General features: G+C 39.9%; 1 protein-coding gene across 4 annotated transcripts in view; it reads left to right on the forward strand.

Annotated features, from left to right (window-relative positions):
* The window catches only part of LOC307041121 (potassium voltage-gated channel subfamily KQT member 5-like), a 198,743-nt gene extending 174,176 nt beyond the window's left edge, over positions 1-24,567 (forward strand). Inside the window, exons 9-15 of one of the 4 annotated variants that reach the window (XM_079684450.1) lie at positions 1,726-1,752; positions 10,904-11,127; positions 16,229-16,334; positions 16,689-16,820; positions 17,259-17,366; positions 19,322-19,448; positions 20,961-24,567. In XM_079684450.1, the coding sequence (XP_079540576.1) occupies positions 1,726-1,752; positions 10,904-11,127; positions 16,229-16,334; positions 16,689-16,820; positions 17,259-17,366; positions 19,322-19,448; positions 20,961-22,154 (1,918 nt within the window). In that variant the 3' untranslated portion in view covers positions 22,155-24,567. Of the gene's footprint in view, positions 1-1,725; positions 1,753-10,903; positions 11,128-16,225; positions 16,335-16,688; positions 16,821-17,258; positions 17,367-19,321; positions 19,449-20,960 lie in introns of all 4 variants that reach the window. The other 3 variants (XM_079684449.1, XM_079684452.1, XM_079684451.1) reach the window with 3 other exon arrangements.
* The last annotated feature ends 2,598 nt before the right edge of the window (positions 24,568-27,165 follow it).

The raw sequence follows: 27,165 nt of genomic DNA on the forward strand, positions 1-27,165 counted from the left end.
CGCTGACTTTCTAGATAAGATAATATGATATCAATTATTTTACTGCCATAAAAAAAATGAAGCTTTTCAGACTCCCTGTATTAGACCTTAGTCAGTTGAGTGCCCAATGGGACTTTAATGGGTGTCACTTTAAAGGTCTGAGGCAGCAATTTCAGCATTATCTCTCGGTGTAGGACAGCAATCGTGGCCTTGATGAGCCATAAAGCTTTTTGAATCTGCAGCACTTCAGTAGCTTTAAATTGTACACCCACCTACCACTGGTGAGTAATTTTGAGCAATTTAGAGATGCAGTGCTGGTTTTCATTGTGGTAGCAAACGTATCAAAGATACAGTGGGGTTTACTATAGACAGGTTTCCCTAAAGATAAAACATGCTATTTGCACTCAGCAGGGGGGGAGGAAAGGGAATTCCTTCTGTTGCCACAGGTTAAGAGCAGAGCACTTTTCCCTACATTTTGCCATTTAATTATACTACAGACTAGATGGCAGAATTGTTAAGAGTTTCTGTTAAAATGTAATTTATAACCACCTTAATAGAAATCCATGGCTCTGACCAGATTGCTAAAGGTTAGCTAATGCTCATCTAACTGTATGTATCTAACTCTGATTAAAAATACACTACTTAACGTTAATAAGCTGCAAGTGCTTCTTTAGTTCGTCTGGAGACTCTGCATCGACCCGCATGTCTTTTTAGTGAGCCTGCTGTCTGCTAAGGTCTATTTCCCACTGAATGCTTGTTATCGATTGATGTGTTGCTACCCTACAATCTTGTAGCTGCTGACAAAGCCTTGAATGCTAAAGTCTTTCTATCATAGCCACCATACCCCTGTTTATGCAGGTTTTAGCTCTTCACGCAAACTTACATTGTTTGCCCAACATCTTTGAATGTAGGCTATAACTTACTTTCTGACATACAGTTCCAGGCATTCTTTGATTTATATCAATGTTTGTAGGCTATGGTATACCAATCAATGACATGTCTTGTCACTGAAACGCAGCAGACTCTTGAAACATCCTGAGTTGTGTAATCCATTGCAGTGAACATCAAGTCATAACCATATCTCGAGGCTGGTGGGTAACGGGTGTTTAATGGCAAGCTTTTCTTCCAAAGACAGATTTTGTCATTTGTTCATGCTGACCACTTTTACTGACCCTTTTTTTTTAAAACACTGACCTTAGGCATCCTTTAGCTAATTATGAAAATAAAACCTGGCAAACATGTGTGACTTTCATTGTTAAAAACAATGGGCATCCGGATTGTTATTTTCCCACTGCCTCTTGAAACTATACCATAATATGATATATGTCCCACTTAACTTGAACTTTAGAATAATACAATATTTAATCCAGAATTATATAAATGTTTTTAAAGTTTCAGTAGCAGTATCAGTAAAACCACACTTTCTATTGGCAGCAGGTCTGCCCAAATGCCCCAAATGTAACCTCTACTCATAGAAATACTTTCAACAAACTAATACATACTGGATGTTCACTGCTACATTACCTGATTACGTTTCAAGTGTCTGCAACTAGATTTTTATAGTACAAAAATATTTTGAAAGCAAAAAGAGAAAATGCATTCACATTTCTAAAACACAGCTTTGTGATGCGTAATAAATGGGTTAAAACATGCAAAACCACTGGTTCTTTAAGCACAATGGGCAATTATGTATTATGAAAAGATGATTTCTGACTTATTGTTTTTTTCCTTGTCTGTCAACTCCAGGAAGGAGCAGGGAGAGTCCAACACAAGGTTTGTACTTGCTGTTCCACTGAATGTTCACTGTCTTCCGTAATGATAGTTAGGGAGAGGTGTCACACTATGAACTCTGAAAAAGCTAAGTGCTTTTTGGTCAGTTCCTTAGTTTTGGGGGGTTTCTTTTTCAATTATTTTTCACTCAAAGGTCTTGTACAGCTGCCAGTGTACACATACAAAGGTTTACAAAGTCCTTTTTTAGAAAATCATGTTTATACCTTACACCTGCATAAATGTATTTGTGTGACCAGTAGGGGGCAGTGCAACAGCCAGTAAACACAACACTGACATATTATCACTTTCTAAAGTGAGGGTTAACATGCTAGCAAAGCTTCTATCTAACACTCTGAGAGACTCTAGTTCTCCTTTCAAAGAAACAAACATACATTAACATAAAAAGGCTCTCAAAAAGACATCAAACTGTCATACAAACTTCTATTTTTCTCTATCTTTTAAACTTCATATTTCCTCATTATGCTCTTAGAAATTATATGTATTCTTCAAATTGACACATTTTCTAATGATATCCTGCTCCTAGTCTTTTAGCCAATACATTCTTTAAATCCACAAGAGGCGACAGCATGCAGAGTAGTGAGGGCTGACAAATGTTGTGTTGTAGTTATGAAACGCTGAGTATTAAGCGTCACCTGTACAGTATAGGTAAATATAAATCACCATAGCAACCAGTTGTGATGTTTCCCCCTTAAGCCAGGTATCATATGTTTCTATGCCACATAGCAGAGCAGGCCAAAGAAGCAAATAAGAAACTATATTTGTCTATTTTTCTATTTATTGACTTTTTTTACAATATACATTTATGTAAAAACATACCATAAAAATTAAACAAGATAAATACATATTCATTATAGTATGCGTTAAAGGTGGGGTAGGTAATTTTGGAGAAACCAGCTCGAGTGCGCTAGAATTAGAAAATGCACAACCGGAAAAATCTGCCACTTCCTTACAGAGCCCCTCCTCCAACACACACGAACGAGCACATGACCAATGAGGGCACGAGATAAGTTTGTGCAGAGATGGAAGGCTGACAGGCAGGTAGGCCATCCAGTTATTTTGGTTGTGCTTTTAACAGTACTACGGCTTCCACACACTTATCTCGTGCCCTCATTGGTCATGTGCGCGTTCGTGTGTGTTGGAGGGGCTCTGTAAGGAAGTGGCAGATTTTCTCCAGTCTGTCGTGTATTTTCAAATTCTAGCGCACTCCAGCTGGTTTCTCAAACGTACCTACCCCAACTTTAAGGGAAAACAATTATAAATAAATAATTATAATATTAATAATTAGAATTATACATTGCATTTAGCTGACGCTTTTATCCAAAGCCACTTACAATAAGTACATTTGACCAGGAAGATACAACCTTGAAGAAAACAGAATCATATAAGTACATCAGGTTTCATAGAGTCAAACATTTCAAGTGCTACTCAACTGGCTTTAGATAAGCCAGCCCTTTATTAGTATATAAGTGCTTTGTTAATAATTCTATCGCACGAAGTGGAGTCGAAAGAAATGAGTTTTTCAGTCCCCCCCCGGAAGATGTGCAAGCTATCTGCTGTCCTGATTTCAATGGGGAGCTCATTCCAACATTTTGGAGCCAGGATAGCAAACCCACATGTTTTTGCTGATGGGAACTTGGGTCCCCCTCGCAGCGAGGGTGCAGGGAGTCGTTTGGCTGATGCAGAGCGGAGTGCACGTGCTGGGGTGTACAGTTTAACCATGTCCTGGATGTAGGAAGGGCCAGATCCATTCGCAGCATGGTACGCAAGTACCATTGTCTTGAAGTGGATTGAGGGAAAGTGCAGAGCCTGAAACTCCAAGTTCTTGGAGAGTGCGAAAGAGGATCTGATGGTTCACCGTGTCGAATTCAGCAAACAGGTCCAAAAGGATGATGACAGAGGAGAGGGATGCTGCTTTGGCCGTGTGCAGTTCCTCACTGACAGCAAGGAGGGCAGTTTCTGTTGAGTGACCTGCCTTGAAACCAGACTGGTGCGGATCCAGAAGGTTGTTCTGATGGAGATAACAGGAGAGTTGTTTAAAGACAGCGCGTTCAAGTGTTTTAGACAGGAAAGGGAGGAGAGAGACAGGCCTGTAGTTTATAACATCAGACGGGTTGAGAGTGGGTTTCTTTAGGAGATGGTTTACTCTTGCCTCTTTGAGACTGTTTGTTTGGAAAGTGACCAGAAGTTAGAGAATTGTTGATGAAATGGGTGAGAAATGGTAGAATATCAGGAGCGATAGTCTGAAGGAGGTTATTATAATAACATGAATAATAATAATTAGTTGAAAATTAATTGGAATTCATAAGATTAGAGATTATTAAAGGATGTTATTTACAATGAAAATACTAACATATTTAGGGTCAAATTAAAGCTGATTGCAAGACAGTGATATAATAAACATAAATAACCACATATTGAAATCAGCTTTGCCTGCAAAATTAATTCATCCCTAGCATGTGCATTTCTACAAACCCCTGAATCTATTTACATCTCCACTGCAGAGCTGGGGAGGAGATTAAAAACGTGCAGTACATTTCAACTTGAGCTTCCTTCTTTCATGTATTACCTAGATGTATGTATTAATGTTCAAAGTAATAATTCACAGAAGCGTGGTGATAAAACACCGGGAAAAAACAAAGCTCTTCATCTTTCTACCCTCTATAAACCCACGAGTCTCCGCAGGTTAGCGGCCTCACACGGTGACTCAGCACTTGTTGCCATGGCCCAGCTGAATCCCCACAGTTAAATGGGGGATATCGACATGAAGTGTGTGAGTCACCAAATTGCAGCCTTTTTTTGTCTCTACCAAACTCAATTGCCTCTGTTCTGCTGCTTCTAAATGTCAGCAGTCAACACATCCAAGCACAGGAATTCGCTGTATTCATTTTTATGACCAAGCCTTACAGCCTTAAGGTAAAAAGTAGATTCATATTATAAAGAAGCAAGTGTTTTGGTTTTACCTCACAGAACATGTTCTCACCTCTGGTTCTGCATCGTATGCCTATCTCCCATAATAACATTCTTAGTAATAACCAGAAGCTAGTGAGGTGGCATTCCACTTAGAAACATAGGTACTGCTCCCCTGCTTCATGACGCTCTGATTTGGGAATGCTGACTAATTCTTGGTGCATGGGTACCTGTGTACCTGTAGGAGGCTGTGTGGCCTCAGAGAGAGCAGAGTCATAACATATAGACCTCGGTCGCCTCTACAGCAGCTCGCTCTGCCTTTGTATGATCTCTGCCTGAGCGGTGCACTACTTATGCCTGTTGTGATTTTGATTTTGCTCTCAGGATGTCTGCTGTACAGTAGGTGTTGCTTTCACTATCAGATCTTGTGAAGTATTGTATGCTTTATCCTGAGAGCAGGGATTAAAATACACATTTTTTAACATCTTATCACACTGTTCTTCCTGACACACTTTGAAATCTGCCTAAATATACAGAAACAAATGTAAATGTGTTTATATTCTAAATGTTTGTCAATAAATCCTACAAGAAAACCAAAGAGCACTACGATATAAAGGTTCATCTTCTTAAATGTGTATTAATACACAACAGAAATTAGTTCCCTACAAAACATCCCACTTTAGTTTATTTAAAAAAACATCTGTTTAATAAAATGATGGAACCTCTACTTTAGAAGCGTATGTTTGTGACCCCTTTCTAAATGTTACTTCTTCAGTTGAGAGCTTTGTGTAGGTGCCGCAAATAAGGGTTACAGGGGCCCTTTCATTCTTGTTTTGGTTTTCCCTTTCCTGTAATGTGTTACCCCACCCCGTCTGAAACTTCTCCATTGGACTCAATTGTTTACTTCGGTAACCGGCTTTTTTCCCCGTTTTTTTTCACGAAACTGTGTCTCAGGGCTTCTTGAAATGTAATAAACTATGAATGTGTCATACTCACTTAAAGGGAAGAAACTCAGCTAACTGATATGAGCAATTTTTACCGAGACAAAACACAAGTCTCACAAGAAGTGTCTAAATGAGCCCTGAGCAAAAAAATTATAACACACTTGGCACAGAACTCTAGGTATAAATCGATCGATATACTTATCGGATCTGCACAAGCAAGCTGAGATTCCACAGATTCTAGAAATATAAGTATCATCACTGTAGCGGCCAAAATCATATAGAAATAAAACAGATAATTAATTTAAAATAATACAGCCGCTGAGGCACTAGTTAGCAGATCTTACGCAGGGCAATGATCCAGGTCCAGACAAGATTCTCCGTTGTACATTTACTATGATCCAATATCATTGACAATGAACAGGTTTCCTATAGTTTGCTCCTTAAGCCTTTCCTATGGCTTTCCTTTCCTGTGGTTGGAAAACCCTGTGGCTCGAAACACCCTTGTAAAAAACCGTTTGCCTACTAATGCTCTAGCTTCCGCTTCCACCTGTCTCCAATATATACAATTACACCAGGTGCTCTAATCACCCAGTGCCCAAAACATGCCTTCAAAATAAAACATAGAAACTACTTTAACTTATGAGACTAACTAAGAATACATTTACAATAAACACTATAAAACAGCAAGAAAATAAATGTTAAACTAGTAAATAATATAAAGAGATATATAGCTCCAACATTCCGGCCCCTAATTGTGGCCTGTGTAGACACAATAACTTAAATATATATAAATGGAGCTATACTCTTATCTTTATCCTAACCATACAAATAATCGTCTATAGTCTTCAGGCAACAGCTTCCTGGAAAAGAAAGAGAGAAAGAAAAATAGTCTAGAGAAACAGAAAGAATAAATGTTCATGATGCTACGCTGCTGCATCCAGGAGCAGGCGGATCTTCAAACAGGTCTCTCCATGACACTGGGCTTCATTTGGGGCTCGCAGAGCTGACCAATCATTGTCCGTCCTTTCCGTCATCCAGGGTCCACTTGTATTTGCAGTAAAGAAAATATCTCCTGTTGGAAATTATTTTCTGGGCCTTCTCCATTCGCTCCGTCATCCAAATCCTCTTCATAAGGAGGCTCCACTGTGTCTCCATCACTGTTCACACCATCTATCTGGAGGTCGGATTCAATTTCTTCATCCTGTGTTTCAGTCTGAGGTTTAGGACTTTGTTGACTCTCTGATGTCTTGGAGCTGGTCTCCTCTTTGTGATCTATTTCCTGCTCCTTACTCTCTGTGGGCTTTTCGCATTGCACTGTTGATGTTTTTTCTTGTAAAACCTGATGGGTTCGATGTTTGATGGACATCTTTTCTTGTTGTTCCAATGCAAGCTGAGAGGTAACAGGGCAGCCAGAGCTGAATCCATTGTCCTCTCCAGGTCCACTGGCCCCAGTATGAACACATGTCTCTGACTGTCCAGGTGAAACATGTGCTTTAATTAAGGATGTGCCTTTATCCTCATCTTCAATGTGAAGGGCTGACAGTTGCTTCTGATGACACACACTGCACTTCAAAAATCTCCAATAGTCTTTGATTATGTGACCAGCTGGGCAAACAAAACTAGATCCATCCACCTTTATGGAATTTGTTTCCTCATTTTCTATGTTCATATAGCTTGAACATGTATCCTGTGAGTGATGGTTGTGTAGGAGAGAAAAACAGTTGTAGTTTAGGGCAGAAGGAAACTTTATCTTTTCAGATTTCTGTTTACCATTTTCCAGAGATCCTTTCGATCCACGCCTCGAGTGGATTTTCAGTATGTCAATTTTGCCATTGAGTGCAGACAGTTTTAGTTCAAAAGCAAGTTTTGTCTTTTCTTTTCTAAGCTCCTCCTCTTGGGCTTCCAATGCATGCTTCCTCTTCAATGCATCCATGCGTTCTTTAAGGACTGCTAAATGTGCTTCAGCTTTGATTATTGCAGATGAGCGGTATGATAATCTGAACGATTTCTGTGGTCTGGAATCATTGTTCTTTAAACATAACGTGTGGTGCAATGTCCTTAGGATTTACCTCGTCAGAAGATCCACTTCTGTCCTTTGATGCGACTTCTTGCATCATCCTGAATTGTCCTTATTTAAAATATCCACATGTGTTATTTTTATCCACAGGAGAAAACGCTGCCTGCGCGTCAGAGTGCTTAATCACTGTGCGCACCCGTTCCCAAATGTCCGACTATTCTTTAGACTTTTTCCACTGTTCATTTATATGCGGCAAAAAACAATGACTCCAGCACTCCAATAGTGAGGCCGTTTTCCTATACAGCCACTGGAGAAAATGTTCACATACCGCCCATGTTCCTGTGCCGTTGTTGAAGTCCGTCCAGGGCCCGGTGTGTCTTTTAAAGTGAAATCCAATACTCCACTTCAAACGCGGGCAATCCAAAAATCCACAAAAAATAACTTCAAAAAACAAGTCCGCTTTGACGGCACGGTTTTTTACTTTGACGGCATGGTTTTTTACTTTGTAGCGGCCAAAATCATATAGAAATAAAACAGATAATTAACTTAAAATAATACAGCCGCTGAGGCACTAGTTAGCAGATCTTACGCAGGGCAATGATCCAGGTCCAGACAAGATTCTCCGTTGTACATTTACTATGATCCAATATCATTGACAATGAAAAGGTTTAAGCCTTTCATATGGCTTTCCTTTCCTGTGGTTGGAAAACCCTGTGGCTCGAAACACCCTGGTTAAAAACCGTTTGCCTACTAGTGCTCTAGCTTCCACTTCCACCTGTCTCCAATATATACAATTACACCAGGTGCTCTAATCACCCAGTGACCAAAACATGCCTTCAAAATAAAAGCATAGAAACTACTTTAACTTATGAGACTAACTAAGAATACATTTACAATAAACACTATAAAACAGCAAGAAAATAAATGTTAAACTAGTAAATAATATAAAGAGATATATAGCTCCAACAATCACTGAGCGATCAGAACTCGCAACAGGGGAAGCAAATACAGACATCACACAACGTAGCTTTAGGTAGCAAAACACGGAGATATGCTCACCTTTTGCTGTTATTCTGATCAAAAACGAGAAAAACGCAGCTGAAGGTTAATCCATAAGTTAATCCAATGTGTCTGTCACTTTGAACACAATTATTGATAATCCATAATTCCATTTTTATGTCAAAAACGTTGTTTTCATATTATCTGCTAATGGTAGCTTCCAGAGTGTATGACAGCTTCCTGTTTTGGCTACGCGTCACTCTCAATCCTTATTTGGTAATGTGTGTGTGTGTATGTGGAACCTCTCCTCGATTCCATTGGCTCTAACGGTTAAAAAGAGATGTCAATCATCAAAACCGACCATGGGGGGCGAGAGATAGGTCAAATCCACCCAAAGGACCCCAGAAGTTTTTTTTGTGCTAAATCTCTCTAAAAAGGTCAAATTCCCCTTGTTTTGCATCAATCTTGATACAGGGTACTTATTCCTAAAGCTTTTAGTCTACTATCGCATCATTCAAGGGTGGTTTTCACTAATGTGTTTTTTTTGGACGGACACAATAATTAAAAATGTTTTACTGTGTTCAATCTGAATTTACTTTAAAATAAAAAATCTATATTGATTCTGAGTCTTCTACATCCAACTCACAGGTTTATCATTGCTTTGAGAAAAAAGATTATTAATTTAACCCTTTTAGAAGTGAAGATATAGTCATTTGTTCTGGGAATGCCATTTTCGAGCCTGAGACCTGGAAAATAGGCTTAGTGCTTAGTGACATCACTTTTTAACACTCGCACTACTATTGGCTACTGCTCCATTACACTATACATATAGGCAGGACATCTCAAAGAGGTTGACCAATCACAACAGAGCCGGCCAGCTAACCAATCAGAGCTGACTGGGCTCTTGTTTCAGACAGAGGGTGAAAAGAGGTGCTGCAGCGCAGGCAATATGAGAAAAATAAAGAGCTTTTTGAACATTAAAGCATGGAGACATGTCCCAGGAGAGACACTACATACTGATGTGAACCTAAGAATTGGCCGAATAGAGCCCTTCAAAACATTTGAAAAGACACTGTTGTATTCGATCTTTTAATTTGATTTGAAGAAGAAAGATATAGACACACGCATTATCCTTTGATGTGATTTACCCGTCCAATCCAATGTGCCATTTTTAAATGAGCCCTGCTTGTGCACTGCCTTTGCATGAAGTCATTATGTAAATGCACATTCACAGGATCATCCTCTATATACTGTCTGTTCATCTCATTGTCCTGTTCCCTCCCTGTTCACAAACACAAATAAATGTCATGTTTGGTCTCCGTTAACCTCACCCGTTCATTACACATTACAATGATCTTTGGTGCAATAAATCCTAAGGAATAAAATGGTTATTTGTTGTATCAGATGCACAAATGAAAGTCTTACAACAATGAACGTTGAATATGATATGGCATTTAATGTCTCTTTGAGCCACATGCTTACTAATTGGTCACATAAACCAACTACTTTAGCTAGATACAAAATGTGAACACATACAGGCACATCCTGCACCACACAGCCAAAGCATCATAACTTATCTTAGCTTGCATTTTGTGTAAAGCCCCTGCTGGGATGTTGTCATGCATGCACTTCTTTCTCCATCTGCACTAAGCGCTCGATCATAAATGACAAGAGTGTTAAGAAAAAGCATTATGCCTACATTTTTGGATAATTTGTGTTTTTTTACGGAATCCAGTGATAGATATTTATATCTAATCTAATTTGTTTTCTCTCTTGTTTTTAAGAATCTTTTTTAGGATCATTTTTATAATTTCCTTAATACTTCTATCTGTGAAATAGGTAGGGGGAAATGCTTTGCAAGGGCACATTTTGTCTGAGTTTCTGTTGATTTTATGTTTACAAAACAAGTGAATTTAAAAAAAAAAAATTGGCCACAAGAGGCGGAAATGCACGGCTACCCCACACTGAACACGTTTCAGTTTTTTCAGTATGTTTTCTTAAAGGGACTTCTATTTGTTATCATATCATAATGCATGGCGTAATTGAAAGAAAACATTAATGTTTTTCGACCTATTTGGAACATGAGGTAGTCTTGTACTTCTGCCTCTAGTGGTCGAAATTAGTATTTCATCAACCACAGACACATACTTGCATAACTGGGGTCAGATGACCTAATACATAATATATTCATCTGTCATTACATTACAACTTCTAATTCTTCTCTCCACGTACCCTCTCTGCTGCTCCTCCCCACCTCGCTCCACAGTCAGAAGTTGAGCTTCAAGGAGCGGGTGAGGCTGGCCAGCCCCCGAGGTCAGAGCATCAAGAACAGGCAGACGTCCTCAGTGAACGATCGGCGCTCTCCGGGGGCCGATGCCGGGGCGGAGGGCTCGAGCCCCGCCAAGGTGCAGAAGAGCTGGAGCTTCAACGACCGCACACGCTTCAGACCCTCGCTGCGGCTGAAGAGCCAGTCCCGCTCCACCACTGACGGTGAGGGGGCCCACGTTCCACCTCCACACAATGTTGAGCTTAGCCTGGATCACTTAGGCAGGAGTGAGGAAAACACTCAGAAACTGTACTTAAGTACAATTTGAAATAAAATAATCCATTACAAGTAAAAGTCCTGAATTCAAATGTCACTTAAGTAAAAGTACTGAAATGCAATCAGATAAATAAGTAAAAGAACTCGTTACACAGAATGGCTTTTTTACAGTATTATATTATTACTGTAACTATACTATAATATGGAATAATAAATTAACAATATACTATACTACCCTAAACTACGCATATTATAAAACACTATATATACTAAACTATACTAAACTTCCCTACACTACACTACACTATACTATATTACACTCTACTATTCTGTTCTAATCACTTACAAATACATTCAAGAGCGTTTCAATGTTGCAGTGTGTTAATGTGGAAATATTTTAGATACTTCTTAAAACACTGAGTTGAATAGTAGAACAGTACTGCATCATAGAGGAGTTAAATGTTGAAGATGAAGTTGAAGTATACATTTGCAATAAATGGAAAATCTCAATAAAGTATTGAGCAAATGCACCTAGTTGCATTCAACCACTGTATTAAGATACTTAGTTGGGTTGCAATTTGTACAAAAAATTCAAGGTACAATTTGATGTGTTTCCCTCAATATAGTAAAAAAAAGTACTACCATTCAATAGATGAGAATGTGTTTTCTGATGCAGTTGAATAGCAAAAAAGACCAAAGATAATCATATGCCCTAATAATAGGTTTGTTATTTAAAAAGGTGTCCATTCACTAGATATATAAAAGTATGATACCTTAGAAAATGTTATTTTTTATTATCTCCTTCGTTTTCCAGCGATACAAAAGATCAGTTAGTCCATCCTAACCTTCGCCCTAAATGGACTATTTAAATCGTCCGTGGAAATAATTGGAATACATACAAATGAATTGAATTGGTTATTCACAAATGATACTGTATTATTATTGCCAGTAATAGCTATCAGAAAACCGGGTTAAAACTATGGTTTTAAATAATCTATAACCAACTGTGAGGTTGCCCACAGTTCAAATGTTAGTCTTTATATATACAGTTTATGGCTTTAGGATCTTTTTTAAAAGATCGGACAGAACCAAGTGTTCGGTGCTTCCAGTCTTTATGCTAAGCTAACCATTTTTGGCTACACATTATTATACACACAGGATAACGATGTTCTCATCAAACTCCCAGGAAGAAAAGAAATTGAGGTTTGTCAAACTGTTCCTCTAACGGTACGTCCACACGGCGGCTTGCGTTGAAGCTTGCAGGTGGGCGTGTCTGAAACTCGACCAACAACCAATCATATGAATATCCCGCCCCGGACACACAAGCACGTGGTTTGATTGGCTCGAGCTTGTACTGGCATATGATTTGATTGGCTGACGCTTCCGTCGAAGCTTCAAAAGTTGAACATTGCTCAACTTTTGCAGCGAGCAACGCGAGCAATGCGAGCAACACGTAGCGACGCTCCCACAATGCAGTTCGGCGAAGCGTGACGTCAGTCGTTTAGAGCAGGGATTCCCAACCTTTTTCCCTGAGAGCCCCCCCAAATTACTCCCGTTGGAAGTTGCGCCCTCCCCCCCACACACACACACACGGGGGGGGATGCAACAGACAAGGCAACAGCGGTAATTAAAGTTTAAAAGTCTCAAAATGCTACTGTCACAAACTGGATGAATGTGAAGTATTTTGTTAAAGGATGATGAAAGCGTAATTAAGGAGCACTATTGGAGTGACTTTGATGGTTATTGGACTCAGGATTAATTAATTTGGATTCCCGCTGTATGAAGAAATTAAAGGACGGCGCAAGTGGAAAGAATTCACAAAGGGATTAAACTGTTTAAAACTCAAAGTAAGCCGGATTTTGCCGATGTGTTTATGTGGATTCAAAAGTCGTAAACAATCTACAAAATGAAGGAGACCGATCTGATCGGAGCAACTGACAAATAATCCAACTGAAACCGGCATGGACAATGACTATGTTTTTAAAATGTGCTTATCCAGAAAAGCCTGGTTTGGACACTTTACAGGCAGAAGAAACATTTCTATTATGTTATATTATTATTAAAGAAAATAATATGCGTTTCTGTCTTTTTATGCCTTTATTAGTTACTAACTTGAATTTTTATTAAAATGAATTAATCAATTATTTGTTATACTTTATTGTAATGTATGAAGTATGAGGGGCCCCCCCTACTCATGTATTGTGTAACAATTATATGCTAAAAAATAAAATAAAATAAAAAGTCTTAAATCATCCAGGTTGGGAACCACTGGTTTAGAGGATGCTAATGGCTGTTGGTAGTGAAGACCTTTAGCTAGCAGTGCCGGCCTGGCAAGCCCTCCTGGATCCCAGTCAGTTGGTGTTTGTGGTGGGTGGATAGACGGACTGATGGAACGGGGGGGGGGAGAGGAGACCAAAACCAAGCCTGCTCATTCGCTGTCACTGAGACCAGAAGGAGCGGGACATTTACAATAGGAGTCATCTTGGAAGCAATTTCTATGACACCCATGTCTTTAATAAGTAAACATATAAACACTAATCATAGTTACAATAAACATTATGCTTCGGAACAGTTATCGGAACACATTAAAAATCATGTTATAGTGTCTAAATAATTACAAATAATTACAAAGTCAAGTTTCATATTACCTGAAAAGTGCTGATCACTGTTATATTGCATTAAGAAAAAGTGAAGAAATGTAATTAAATCAATGAGAGAACACAAAACAAAACATTGTTAAATTCATTTTCACTTTATTAAAAGCCAACAGTGACCACTGTAATGAACTTATAATCACATTATATCTGCACTGTGGAATGTATATACTGTATATACAACAACAACTTTGAGAATAATACTACACTATGATTCTTGCATAAAAAATCATTGGTGAGACATTTTGAAGTAATATGCTGAACTTGTAATTTATAGCACTATAGCACTTTGAAACTTTTTTTTTTTTAAAGTTATAGTATGCTATGTCCAAATTATGAAAAAAGTAATAGTATATTATGTCAAAGACTGTGGAAGAAAGTGATTTTATAGTTTGTCAAAAATATCAGTGAAAGATTCCTAGTTTTGTTTGTCGAAAATGTAATAAAAAAGTCATAGAATAGTACGTTGAATTTATCAAAAAATAAAATTAAAAATAGTTTCAAGAAAATCATATAATAGTATGTCAGAAATTATGAAAAAGTTGCAGTATAATATGCAAAATAAAAAAATCATAGTATGTTGAAAAACATTTTAAAAAGTAATAGCATGATATGTCAAAGTCCTTTAAAAATAAAGTCATAGTATACTGTAGTATGCCTATGTCGAAAAATATGACTACATTTATAGTATAGCGTATGTCAAAAACATTGAAAGGTCATAATATAATGTCAAATTCATTAATAAATATAGCATGTGGAATATATCATCAAAGAAGCCACAGTGTAGTGTGGCGTTAATGTTATCAAAAACAATCTGAAGGTGACCAACGCAGAGCCGGCCCGACCCATTAAGCAACATAAGCGGCCGCTTAGGGCCCCGCAGCCAATAAGGGCCCCCTAGCAAAAAAAAAATATGATAAGTATGTTTAATTAATGTTGTTAATATGCCTAGATTGCCTACTCTCAAAGTCATGTATTATATTATTGAGTCACTCATATAATACATTAACCGTGCTTTACCTGATCATGACACTAGAGAGGAAGGCAGGATTGTAATTTCCCGTATTCAGTGAATGCAACAGAGGTAAGGCACCAGACCAACCAGAAAGTTGAATGGAAATAAACATCTGTCTTATTGGCTGACAGGTACCTATCCTGTGAGCTGTGACAATGTTTAAAATAAACTGTCAGTCTCAGACTCAGAGTTTTTGAAGATGGACATAAGAACATTTGGTCTTAAAAAAGACGACAATTCTCAAGTGGTGGTTCACACAACAACCCCAGAGCCAGCACTTGAGCCAGGAGAAATTACAGCTACGTTGACGTTACTTTGAATCGCGGGTGTAAGCTAAACCGTTAGCAAGTAACTATAGCTAGCCAGATATATTAAATAAACACTTTGTCATACAATCTAAATGTAATGTTTTTTAGCGTTGCCTTGTGATTTCAAAGAAAGCTCTCTGGGAAATGTTGACTTACTCGACATGAAGCTAGAAGCTTCATGTCGATCAACTCGATCAACTGTGTACCTTACAGTACACAGTTGATCCGGAGTCCTGTCAGTTAAAGTGTTTCATAGTTAAGCATCAACCTAGCACTGAAATATATGGATGTTATGTGACAGTATTTCTGAGGAAAAGTCAGCTGAAATGGTGGCATAGTTGCCACTGCTTTACATATCGACAGCATGTTTGAACGTATTTGCAGCAGTAAATGTGGCTGTTTGGCAACTGACGTTCGCATAACAACACCTGAATGTAAATGTGCAACCTCTTTTTGTGACAGATTTTTGCATGAAATTATAATTCTTCTGAATGATATTCCTATTGACAGCTAGTTTTTATGTGAATATTATGAGATGGACAGCCAGAGAGAATAAATGAAAAACAGTTATGAAATACTATATGACAAAACAAGAATACAGTTTGAAAGGGGAGTGATTTGTAAAATATCCATAAAGAAAAATCTGTTTACAGTTCTGTTTCATATGGGTGTTGAGCGATGTATTCATAGATCTCTTAATTTTGCTCTCAAAGTGCACCAGATTGATGCTTTTAACTTTTTAACTTTTTTTAATCTTCCAGGGGGAGCATGCCCCCGTACCCCCCTAGAGGAAGTGAGGACCTCCCTAGAGGAAGTTAGATCCACAGTGTTTACATGCTTATTTATACAATATGTGTGCTTATGCTAACATCATAAGACAAAAGTTAGTTCTGTGTTGTGTAAAGTGAGAACACGCTAGAGTGAGGAGGGCCCCCAAGCCAAAGCTCGCTTAGGGCCCCCAAAAGTCTAGGGCCGGCCCTGGACCAACGTCTGTAGTCAAAAACGTAGTTTGTGAATAAGTCAGTGATATTAACAGCCCTCCTCTCCTTGTGGTCCTCTTTCTGAGCAGCAGACTCCAGCATGGCGGGGGAGGAGGGCTACGATGAGAGGGGCTGTCACTGTGAGATCTCAGTGGAGGACCTGCTGCCCCCCGTCAAGGCCGTCATCAGAGCTGTGAGGTGGGTCATATTCATGATAATATAGTATTAAAGTATTATTCAATGCTTATAGACCCAGGCAAAAACATATTTAAAACCTAATCTCTGAGATTATCTGAATTAAAAGCGTAATTGGAGCTGCATTCTTTTTAAAGTCAGTTGAATCCTCTTGAATGTTTGCCTTGATGCTCCACAGATTTTGTATTGATACACGCACATGCACACTAGCCACTACCTCACTGGATGTTTTGATATACTGTTCAACGTAGAGTTTGTTCAGGTGTTCTGACTCTTTGCATTGCACACTTTCCGACAAATGAAGGTGTTTTTATTAGCCACAGTCTACAGGAGGTAACTCCTCTGCTGTTCTTACAGGATAATGAAGTTCCATGTCGCCAAGAAGAAGTTTAAGGAGACGCTGCGGCCGTACGATGTGAAGGATGTGATCGAGCAGTACTCTGCCGGGCACCTGGACATGCTGTGTCGCATCAAGAGCTTGCAGACCAGGTACAGACCCTCAAATAAAGACAATAGTTAAATAAGATTAAAGTTACATTTATAAAGACTTAAGTGTCTTATGTAAGACGCGTTAATATGTTCATCACAGCTGGTACATGTGGAGCTCATTTTAATTACTGAGTAAACTTCTTCCACATATTTTAACCCATATGATGTATCATAGTTTATTTATGGATTTATTTATTTGATGTATTAGTAACTATCAACTTAAGCTGTCAGATGAATGCAGTGGAGTAAAAAGTTCAATATTGGCTTCTGAAATGTAAAGGAGTAAGAGTATAAAGTAGCTATGGCGGAAATACTCAAGTGAAGTACAGTTCAGACTAAACTCTCCAACACTGTGTGTGTCTTAGTGTGTTGTGTTTATTTATGTGATATTGTATGTGTGTCTGTAAATCTGCGTATGTGTGTTCCCTTCCCTCGCAGGCTTGACATGATAGTAGGCCCCCAGCCCCTCAGCAGCCGAGCCAAGGCCTTTTCCACCCCCTCCCTGCCCGTCTATTACAGCCAGGGCAGGAAGAACTCCACCCAGGGGTCAGCTCCCCCCCCCTCTTCCCCATCCTCACATTCACATTGCTTCAGTTCACTTCTCATTCTTTTAATTGAAAGAATTGATCTGAAGTCAATTGAAACTTCTTCACACGCACGGCTCTTTTCTTTTGCCTTGGATATGAGGTCATCCACTAACAGATCTCTACAAAAATGATGTGGTCCTAGTGTCGGTTTGCAACCCACACATACTGTAACACACAAACACATCTTCTTTAAAACATATCGATTCATTACCGTTCATTAGCTGACGTTAATATCCAAACTGACTTACATACATTTGAATACTGTAGAACTACAGGAGACTACCTTGCACAGGGTTCCTGTGATTGGTCGACGACATATTGACCCCCTCAACCGGCTCCCCATACATCTAAAGCAGGGGTGTCAAACTCAAGGCCCGGGGGCCAAATCCGGCCCGCGACTTCATTTCATGTGGCCCCACAAGAGCTTGCAAAGAATATAATATATAATAATTTATTATACGGTTACATTCCGCTTTACAGGAGCACATTGCCCATAAACTACATGTGCCACAATGCATCTCAAATTAGACTTTTTTCTCAGAATTTGACTTTTTTTTCAAAATGTCACTTATTTTGTTTTGTTTTTCCAGAATGTGGCTTTTCTTTTTAAATCATTTTGTGACATGCAGACTGAAGAGACTTGCAATTGTTTGCCCTAGACTTCTATATATATTAAATATTTATATATTTATTCTTATATAGTCTTATATATAAATGTGATGTGATGTGAGGGTCTAAGGACAGAGGGTGTCGTATTTTCATACTGATATTCTGTACAAACTGTGAAGTCCACTGAGACAAATGTAACATTTGTGATATTGGGCTATATAAATAAACATTGATTGATTGATTGATTGATTGATTGATTGATTGATTGATTGATTGATCGATCTATTGATTGATTAAACTGGCCCTTTGAGTGCAACCATGATGCTAATGTGGCCCGTGTTGAAATTGAGTTTGACACCCCTGATCTAAAGGAAACCCTACCTGCCCCTGCTGCAGTAATACTGCCCCCTACTGCTGGGGACTCAAAGTGCTGCATGCGTTCAGATTCTGATCACAACTAGAGAACAGACTGAGAAACTACCGACATGTATTAGACTAAATCCTCTTGAATGAATATCTAAGCGTAAATATAAGTAGGTTTACAAACTCACTTGTGCAGCATAATCCACCTCTATTCTCTTCCTAAACACATGTATTTGAACTAAGACCTTACTATTTAAAACAGTTTGACATTTGCACAAGGCGCTCCTCGTCTGTGCTTGGATTGAAGATTGAAGTTTTCTAACACATCTCACAGTCCTTCAAGGACTTCTGTTCAGTTGTCATGGTGATCGTTCAGTTGTCATCACATGACCACATGTGGGGTGGAGATTTTATAATGTCAATGTCCCCATCTCCTATACAACAGTAGGGGATAAAAGCATTTACAAATGAGCATATACCTAAGCATAAGATAAAAATGTGTGTTAAAGTAACATGGAAGTAAGATTTGGCTAATCACAAATATTCGATTGAACATTTTTATAAATGTGTTACGTAAGAGGATAACAAGTGGAAAAACACACTTTCCAGAAAGCACACTCGATATGACGATGGAAGATCTTCTCAAAGTCTTAATGGGTTATTTTTTCAATTTGTTGGTGGGTTATGATTGCATGACTTTGCCTTGGCTTATCCCTGCCCTCTGTTGAATGTAACCCTTTTCATTAACACAGGGACTTGTATTTGTTGGAAAATAAAATGTGCTCATGGTAATCGATTATACTGTTGCCGTTTTAACCTTTCCTCTTCTCTTTGGGCTGCCTGGTGGATTTCTACTTCTACTTTTCTTTCTGTTATAAATATCTAATGAGTTAGCATGTGTTCATGTGTGTTTGTGTGTGTGCATTTGTTTGTGTCTTCCAGAGTGGATCAGATCCTGGGGAAGGGTCAGATCCCTCTGGATAAGAAGATTCGGGAGAAGCTGCTGTCTGATGGAGATATTCTGGAGGACATGAGCATGCTGGGTCGAGTCTGTAAAGTGGAGCGGCAGGTCTGTGTTCTTTAAGTTGGTGTATAAAGTAACTGTATAACTGTAGGTAATGACCAGCGAACTGAGCAGCATGCACATGCACATGCACATGCACATGACAATGACATTTGATGGGGTTTCAAAAGGTAAAGCCGGTCCCTTTCAGTTTCTCTTTTCTTGCTCTAATGAATGTGGTACTGCAAGCAGCCTTCTAATGTTCTGCTGCATCCGGCATGAGTCTGCAAAGTGAAAGTGAACTCCTGGATCAGACATTTGTACTTTCAGTGAAACATTAGCCTAGCTTAGCAGAAAGGCGGGCTCTGTGAAAATAACATAAATAGGCTTACGCCTGACAACAGCTTTTAACACTAGAACCGCCAACTGGTCAATTTGACAAGTAGCTGTTTTTTTATTCTAACCAATGTAATTTTTTTCAATAAAATATTCAAGTCTCCCAGTCCATGACTTTTCCTGAAAGTGTGTTATGTAGCTCCCTCTGTTGTTAAAAATTGTCAATATGAAATCAGATTGAAAAAATCGCCCAAAAAATCGCCAAAACAAATGCTATTTATAGGCCTACCCATCAGCGTCAGGGGGTAATATAGAGAGATAAAGAGATAGAGAGAGATAGACAGATAGATAGAGAAATTTGTACCTAAACAAAACACAAGTCTAACAACAAGCGTTTAAATCAGCAGTGTTAACGATATTTTATACTTCATGCTATCTGCACAAACTATATCATATGAAAAGCTGAAAGTCCACAGATTCTATTGGTGTAAATTCCATCCCTGTGCAATCAAAACTCACTTTTCTGTATGATAAATAAAAGAACATTTGACCCTTGGGCGGTTTTTAGGTATAGAGCGACCTCTGGCGGTTCTAGTGTTAAAGTCATCATTTACAGTAATACAAGATATCTTCCTCCAGAAGAATAAAAAGGCCTGTGTATCAGTCGTGTCAATCCTTTCATGCAGACCATTTAGCTATAGTGGGGTTTGCCTATGATGTATCTACAAATGCAATAATAGTGCCAGAGTAAATGGAAAGGGGAAAAGGCATGAAAGAGTTGTAGACAGAAACGTTTTTAGAACAACGTTCAATTCTTTAAAAGTTCTCCGCCTCCTGAGTGCCCTGTTTTGCACAGATCTGAATGGTTTGGGTTAATAACAAGTAAGACATGTTACAGTAACATACATGGTGACATCACAGTTGCATCTATACAACGGGAGTGGTCTGTTTGTCAGCAGGGAACCTTCTGGCCCGGATTAGAGAACGACCACAGAACTTTGTGGAAGGGTATAGCCTTGGCGAATGAATAACCGATCCATGGGAGGAACCCCTTACAATGGGGAGAGGATCCAAACTACTGGGCCGACAATTCAATTTTTACTTTAGCTAACTATGCAGGATAGAGCATGGCATTGGCGAGGTCTGCACTAGACAGTACCATTCTACCATTTGTGTAGAAATAGTATGGACCTCCGCCTAAAACAAGTATGTAAATCCTAACTCCCTTTCCTTCCTTACCAGGTGACATCGATTGAGTCGAAGTTGGACTCCCTGCTGGACATTTACCGGCAGGTTCTGCGTAAAGGCTCGTCCTCCGCCCTCACGCTCTCCTCCCTGCCGCTGTTCGAGCTGGAACAGACCTCTGACTACCATTCCTCTGTCTTCAGCAAAGACCTCTCCAGCTCCCCCCAGGTCAGCGGAGCCCCTCCCTCCGTCCGCTCCTCCACCACCTCCCACCTCTCCCAGGGAGGACTCCACCTCATCCTGGCCCCGCCCAATGAGCTCAGCCTCAACGCCTCCTCCTCCACCGGCCTGGCCTCCTCCTCCTTCAGCCCGTCTCCGCTGCCCCATCCCCACTATCACCGCCATCGCCACCCTCATTACCCCCGGCACCATCCCACCCAGGTCACTACGCCCGAGAGTGGCACTGACGAGGCTGTGGGGAGCTCTCCACCCATCCTCACCCCAAATAGTGTCAGCAGTGGAATTGGAGACGGAGGGTTTCCTCTTCTTGCTAGGCTTCCACCGCCCCCTCCCAGCCGGAGTGGGGGCCCGAGCCACCTGCCACGAGCCCCTTCCACAGAAGTGTCCCCTGATATTGAGGACTTTTGTGGAGGTTTAGGGATGCAGATAGAGGATAGCGGTGGTAAGGAGAGCCCCGGGCGGGGGCTGGGCAGTTTGGGGCAGAAGCTACAGGGCAGCAACGGGCGGTTGGATCTGAAGGAGGAGGGGTCCTGGAGGAGGCACATGAGCCTGGAGCTGCAGCCCCTGGCCCCCGGCTGCTGCTCCGGGCCCAGCCAGGTGACCCCAGGCCTGGGCAAGTCCCTTTCTGTTCAGGACCTGATGCAGGCGGCCCCAGGAACCCTCCAGGACCCCCTTCTCAGCCACAGCCTCTCGTCTCCAAGCCCCAGTACGAGCAGTGACTCTCCCATCGGCTTCAACATTAAAGACCCCGGGGGAAGGGGGGGTGTAAGCAGGAGTGGTGGAGGAGGATGGGGGGAGGAGGACCTCTTCATCAGCGACAGGGACCTGGAACTCCAGGGATTTGACTTCCTGTCACTGGGGACCAATGAGGCCCAAACCTACTCGTCGGAGCTCCTGAGGACAGACAGCAGAGGGGGGGCCGGACCCCGGGGCCCGGCCAGCGCTCACACCTCCCCTCTCTCTGCTGCCAACACCGAATTGCAAAACACGCCACATGTGCGGCTAAAATAAACTTGCCTCCATGCTCAGAAGGCACACACATCACAGAGACGGTTTATATCTTTTTGGGAAGGGGGGGGGGGACGACGTTTGTTGTTAGTTATCATGTGGATCCATTTGATAAGAGTCACAGTATTTTCATACAGGCTGATCATAAATCATTGCATGAGTTTTAAAGTGTGAATCTGAAAAAAAGATGAAGACCAGGAAACAGGAATCTGAGAGCAACTACACTCCTCAGAGTTGATTGGTTGATATGTGACCTTGGGACGGAGCATGAGCGCAGCAGGATTTCAGTCAGATGGACTGAGGCTAGCAATGTGCATTTTACACTTTAAGTAAGAAGGCATGGACAACATGAAGTTATGGAAAACAACTTTTGTATACAAATTGAGAAAAGAAAGGGACTGAATACTCAAATGTGCCCACACAATCACATGAAGGCATCCAAACTAAAATGAATGTTACCTCACCTTTAAAAAAGTTTTAATCTCGGGTCTTGTATTTTATTCCCTTAATACTTAATTCTGTCCCTTTTAGAAAAAACAGATGACCTCTTGAAGTTCATTCAGATGAATTACTGTCCTTAAAACCCCAATCCACAGTGTACTTTTTGTATTTTAAACCATAAGATAAAATGACCTTAGCATTCTATGCCTCCACCAACCAGTAAAGTTGCATTTGACATGTCTGTCCAAAACGTCATCACTTTACATTATCAAAACACAATGTTACTCTATTACACATTTGTATAAAGTTATCATAATTAACATTTCAATTGTTTTCCAAAAATGTGTCTTGTGAGGTCACAGTGACCTTTGATCTTGTAACCAAAATCTCATCAGATCACCTTTGAGTCCGAGTGGATGTTAATGCCAAATGAAGAAGAAATGGGACAATAAAACCCTAACAAACCCACTCACTAGCATCACAACAGTAAAGTAATTATACCAGTAATGACTTGAAGCAAGTTCAGTCAAGCAAGTTTAAAACGTTTGGAAACTGAGTTGCATCATACTATCTACAACTTCATCAGACGTCCACAACATTTCTGAATCACAGCATGTCATTTGTAGTAAATAGACTCAAATGTGCCAAAACACCTGACAGGTGTAACTGACAAATACATCTTGTTAGTTATGAGTACAAGAGAAAAGAGAGAAAGGCCAGTGATCCTGCCAAATATTTGGAATTCATTTTTGCGACCATGTTCAAAGCATGCACACGCATGTACACAGCACCTGTGAACGCACACAGCCAACATTCATATCAATCCTGAGCGCTGAGTTGGTTTTCTGGCTGATGGATTGAAATATTTTGAATGTCATTTTTTGTTTTGATGTTTTGTCAGAAAATGTGTTTAAGTAATAGCACTTAGTTTTAGTTTGGAAACGGATACACTAAAACTAATGTACCTTTGTATTGCATATGGCTTCTCCCACCTTGTACAGTACATGAAAGAAAGATATCTTATTTAAAAATGCCCTATTATCACGAAAGCTGTTGACCAATCACAACAGAGCTGGTCAGCTAACCAATCAGAGCAGACTGGGCTCTGGTTTCAGACAGAGGGTGAAAAGAGGTGCTGCAGCACAGGCAGTATGAGAAAAATAAAGAGCTTTTTGAACATTAAAGCATGGAGACATGTCGCAGGAGAGACACTACAGACAAATATGAACCAGAACATTTGCAGAATAGGGCCCCTTTAAATCATGTTTTCTTTCATACAGTAATGTGGGATTATTTTTGTTTCCTTGGAATGGACTCGGTTCAGAATGCATTCCTGTTGCATGGTACAGAATCAGGTTTATTATTATAATGCCATAAGCTGCAGGTTAACTCTTAAAGCATCCAAAGCCAGTGGTAAACACTCACTCCGAGCTATCAGTACCTCATTCAAGACCCACATCCAAGAACAGGAAGTGTGAAGGAGTTTGGGGTCAGTTTGCTTTCAAGAGATTTTATTTTCTTTGAGATATTTAAATATATTTTGCATGTAGAGGTTGCCATATCCAGACCTGTCTGTAAGTGATAATGAATGCCATGTCATTAAGACATATCACTATTTATGGTTCGAGCTGATTGCATCAGAAGTACAGACATTGAAATGTGCAGCACATACAGTTTAATGGTGCCTTGCTATTTTGGTACATATTCATCTCCATATTTACAACTTTTTTAAAGTGCATTAGGTTCCTCCGAACAGAAATGGTTGCACTGTCTTTTTCTTTTTAATGTTCTAACTTACATTTTAAGTTTTATTCAGACATAATTTTGCTACTGGGCATATAACAGTGTCTAGTCTTTTAATTTATTTAAATGATATGCACTCGTAATAATCTCAGTTAGATTTATGAAGCCTGTAATGTAAAAGAAATGCAAGTGAACTTTTATTCTCATTCATCAATAAAGGAAATTCTATGAAGCGGTTGTTTTGTTGCTTTATTTTCTGAAACAGGGAGGCTCTTCAGTCACTCGGGTTCTGATTTAGCAAAGATAACATGGCCATAGACATTCGGTTTGAACCTCTTTACTTTTATGAACATGTGCTCACAAATAACATTGAACTAAACAGTAAAGGTAACATAAAGACTACTGCAAGAGAGCTTCGGCCCACAGAGAAAGAAACACGTAAGCAGCTAACCCTTAAACTAGGGAGCATTTCTCTTTCAGAGCTGCAGAGCATTATGTCACAATCAGAAACAGGTTTATTACTAGGTAGGTTTACACCTACAAGGAATTTGACTTGGTGTCGTGGTGCATAAAAATAAGAATTAAAAACACAGGTAGAGAACTAGAAAAATATTACAAATAATAAAAAAGATATAGTAAAATATAACAGTGCATTGCAATGGAATGGAATAGACTAGAGGAATAACATATGGAATACAAATCAGCTGTAATACAAAATGTTGTTGTGCATTAATGTAATGCATATAGAGTCTATGATGTGGCTGAGGTAAAGTGTCAGTCGGAGGGCCGGGCCTTGTTTAAGAGGCCGGTTGCGGAGGGGAAGAAACTGTTCAGGTGGAGAGAGGTTTTGGTCCTGATAGAGCGCAGCCTCCTGCCAGAGGGGAGGGGGGTGAACAGTTTGTGTCCAGGGTGGGAGGGGTTGGCCACTATCTTCCCTGCCCGCCTCAGGGTCCTGTCGCGTGCAGGTGGTGGAGGGATGGCCGATTACAGCCGATCACCTACTCTGCAGAGCGGATGACAGCATGCCCTTATCCTTGGCATTATCAACAAAGACCTGACCAAAGAACATCTTTGACTTATGACTGGTGCTTAACAGTTTATATGAATCAGCAGCTCAGTAAAGTGATGCACGAATGAGTCCTAAAATATGTAAATGATTTAGCATTTTACCAGTTCCTTTACCTTCCCTTGGCTTTAAGACGTGTTTTATAGTTCTGGTTAGATGCCTGAAATAAGACCTGTGGTTAACAAAAGCTTATGAGATTTTCACATTTAGTTTTGCGTCAAAATATGTCTTAGAAATTATACCACTTCTGTATGTCCAAAGCTTGGATGTTTCTTAAAGACAACGGTTGCTAACAAGTGGCTAAGAGAAACGCCATCACGACGAGCAGCTGCCTTCAGCTCAGCGGTCGGGATGCGCAGACATGTGACCGTGAGGTAGGTTTGTTTACTTTATTCTGGCGATTGCAATTACGCTTTAACGATCATAAAAGTGTCATTAATATGTAGAGATTATCCTGCTGAACAAAACATGTTAGTCTCATAAATGTGTGTTTGCCACAGATCCTATTTTCTGCAATGTTCCGAAAACAAATAAATAAATCGCATGGCGCAAACCTCCCTGAAAGAATCATGGAAACATATTAGTCAAAGAACACTTTATTTGTCTCATGGGATATTCCTGTAAGAGAAATGTGAAACACTTATGCTTCTTCTTGGGAAAACACCAGTAGAAATCAAAAGGAAATATAATATATTGTATTCCTTTTAATGGGAGTTGCAATAATACAAAAAAATGCAAGTAATTGGTTGAAATGATAACTTAACCCTTCTCTTGCATTTCGGGTCAAAAGTGACCGAATGACTTTTATTTTAATCATAAATATTGTGTTTTTCATCAAATTGCCTCAATACCTTATGTTATCCTCCACACTAGGTCTCTCAACGTATACACTTGATGATAACCACTTGCATTGAATTTTGAGTGATTTATTCAACAGTGAAACACCCTTGACGTTTTCGGTCAGATTTGACCACCATAGAAAATGAATGGGTATGAGTGTATTATGTTCATCCTGCAGATGGAAAACATCTACACACGCACACACGTTAGGGGAACTTCTCCCTTTCTCGCGCCGTATGATACAAAGTGTCATACCTTCTCACAGGTGCGAGCTCTGTGCCCCTCGAGAAACACAAACCTCTCACTTTCTCGCAGAAAATGGGCCTCCCTTACTGGGTCTCAAGCAGTTATATTTGTGCCTTGCTCACATTTGACTCATTGACACAATGAGCAGGCGACCGATTAGGCGATTTTCTGTACGAGGGGCTCTGGACACATTTTTTAACCAGATGAAGAGGAGATTGAACCAGATGAAGAGGAAATAGAGGAAGATGTCTCAGAAATGGAAGACAACAGCGATCCAGACTATGAGCCTACAACAGACCAGGGAGAGGCCCCTGAGATAGAGGCCCCTGAGGGAGAGGATCCTGAGGTGACATTCCACAATTTTGCATTGCCAACTATGTGCGTGAACACACACATGTTCTGTTATGGTATATTTCTCTTTCAATAAATGTTCATTGAAGAAAACAGTATCAGTCTTATTTTATATTCATCACAGTGAATGCTGAACTTGATGGGCCCACCGGTGGGTCCGGACCATGACATGAAACACTGGCAAATCAATACATCCCTAATACCATTGGAACGGGAAGAATCTCAGCTACAACACTAACTAAATCATTTCTATCTCCAGTAAAGACAGCCTACATGGCAAGCATTTTTATAATGTACAGTAATGTAAAATAAGCACTATCTTTGAAC

This window comes from Notothenia rossii, assembly GCF_949606895.1.
Source record: "Notothenia rossii genome assembly, chromosome: 1".
NCBI lineage: Eukaryota > Metazoa > Chordata > Actinopteri > Perciformes > Nototheniidae > Notothenia > Notothenia rossii.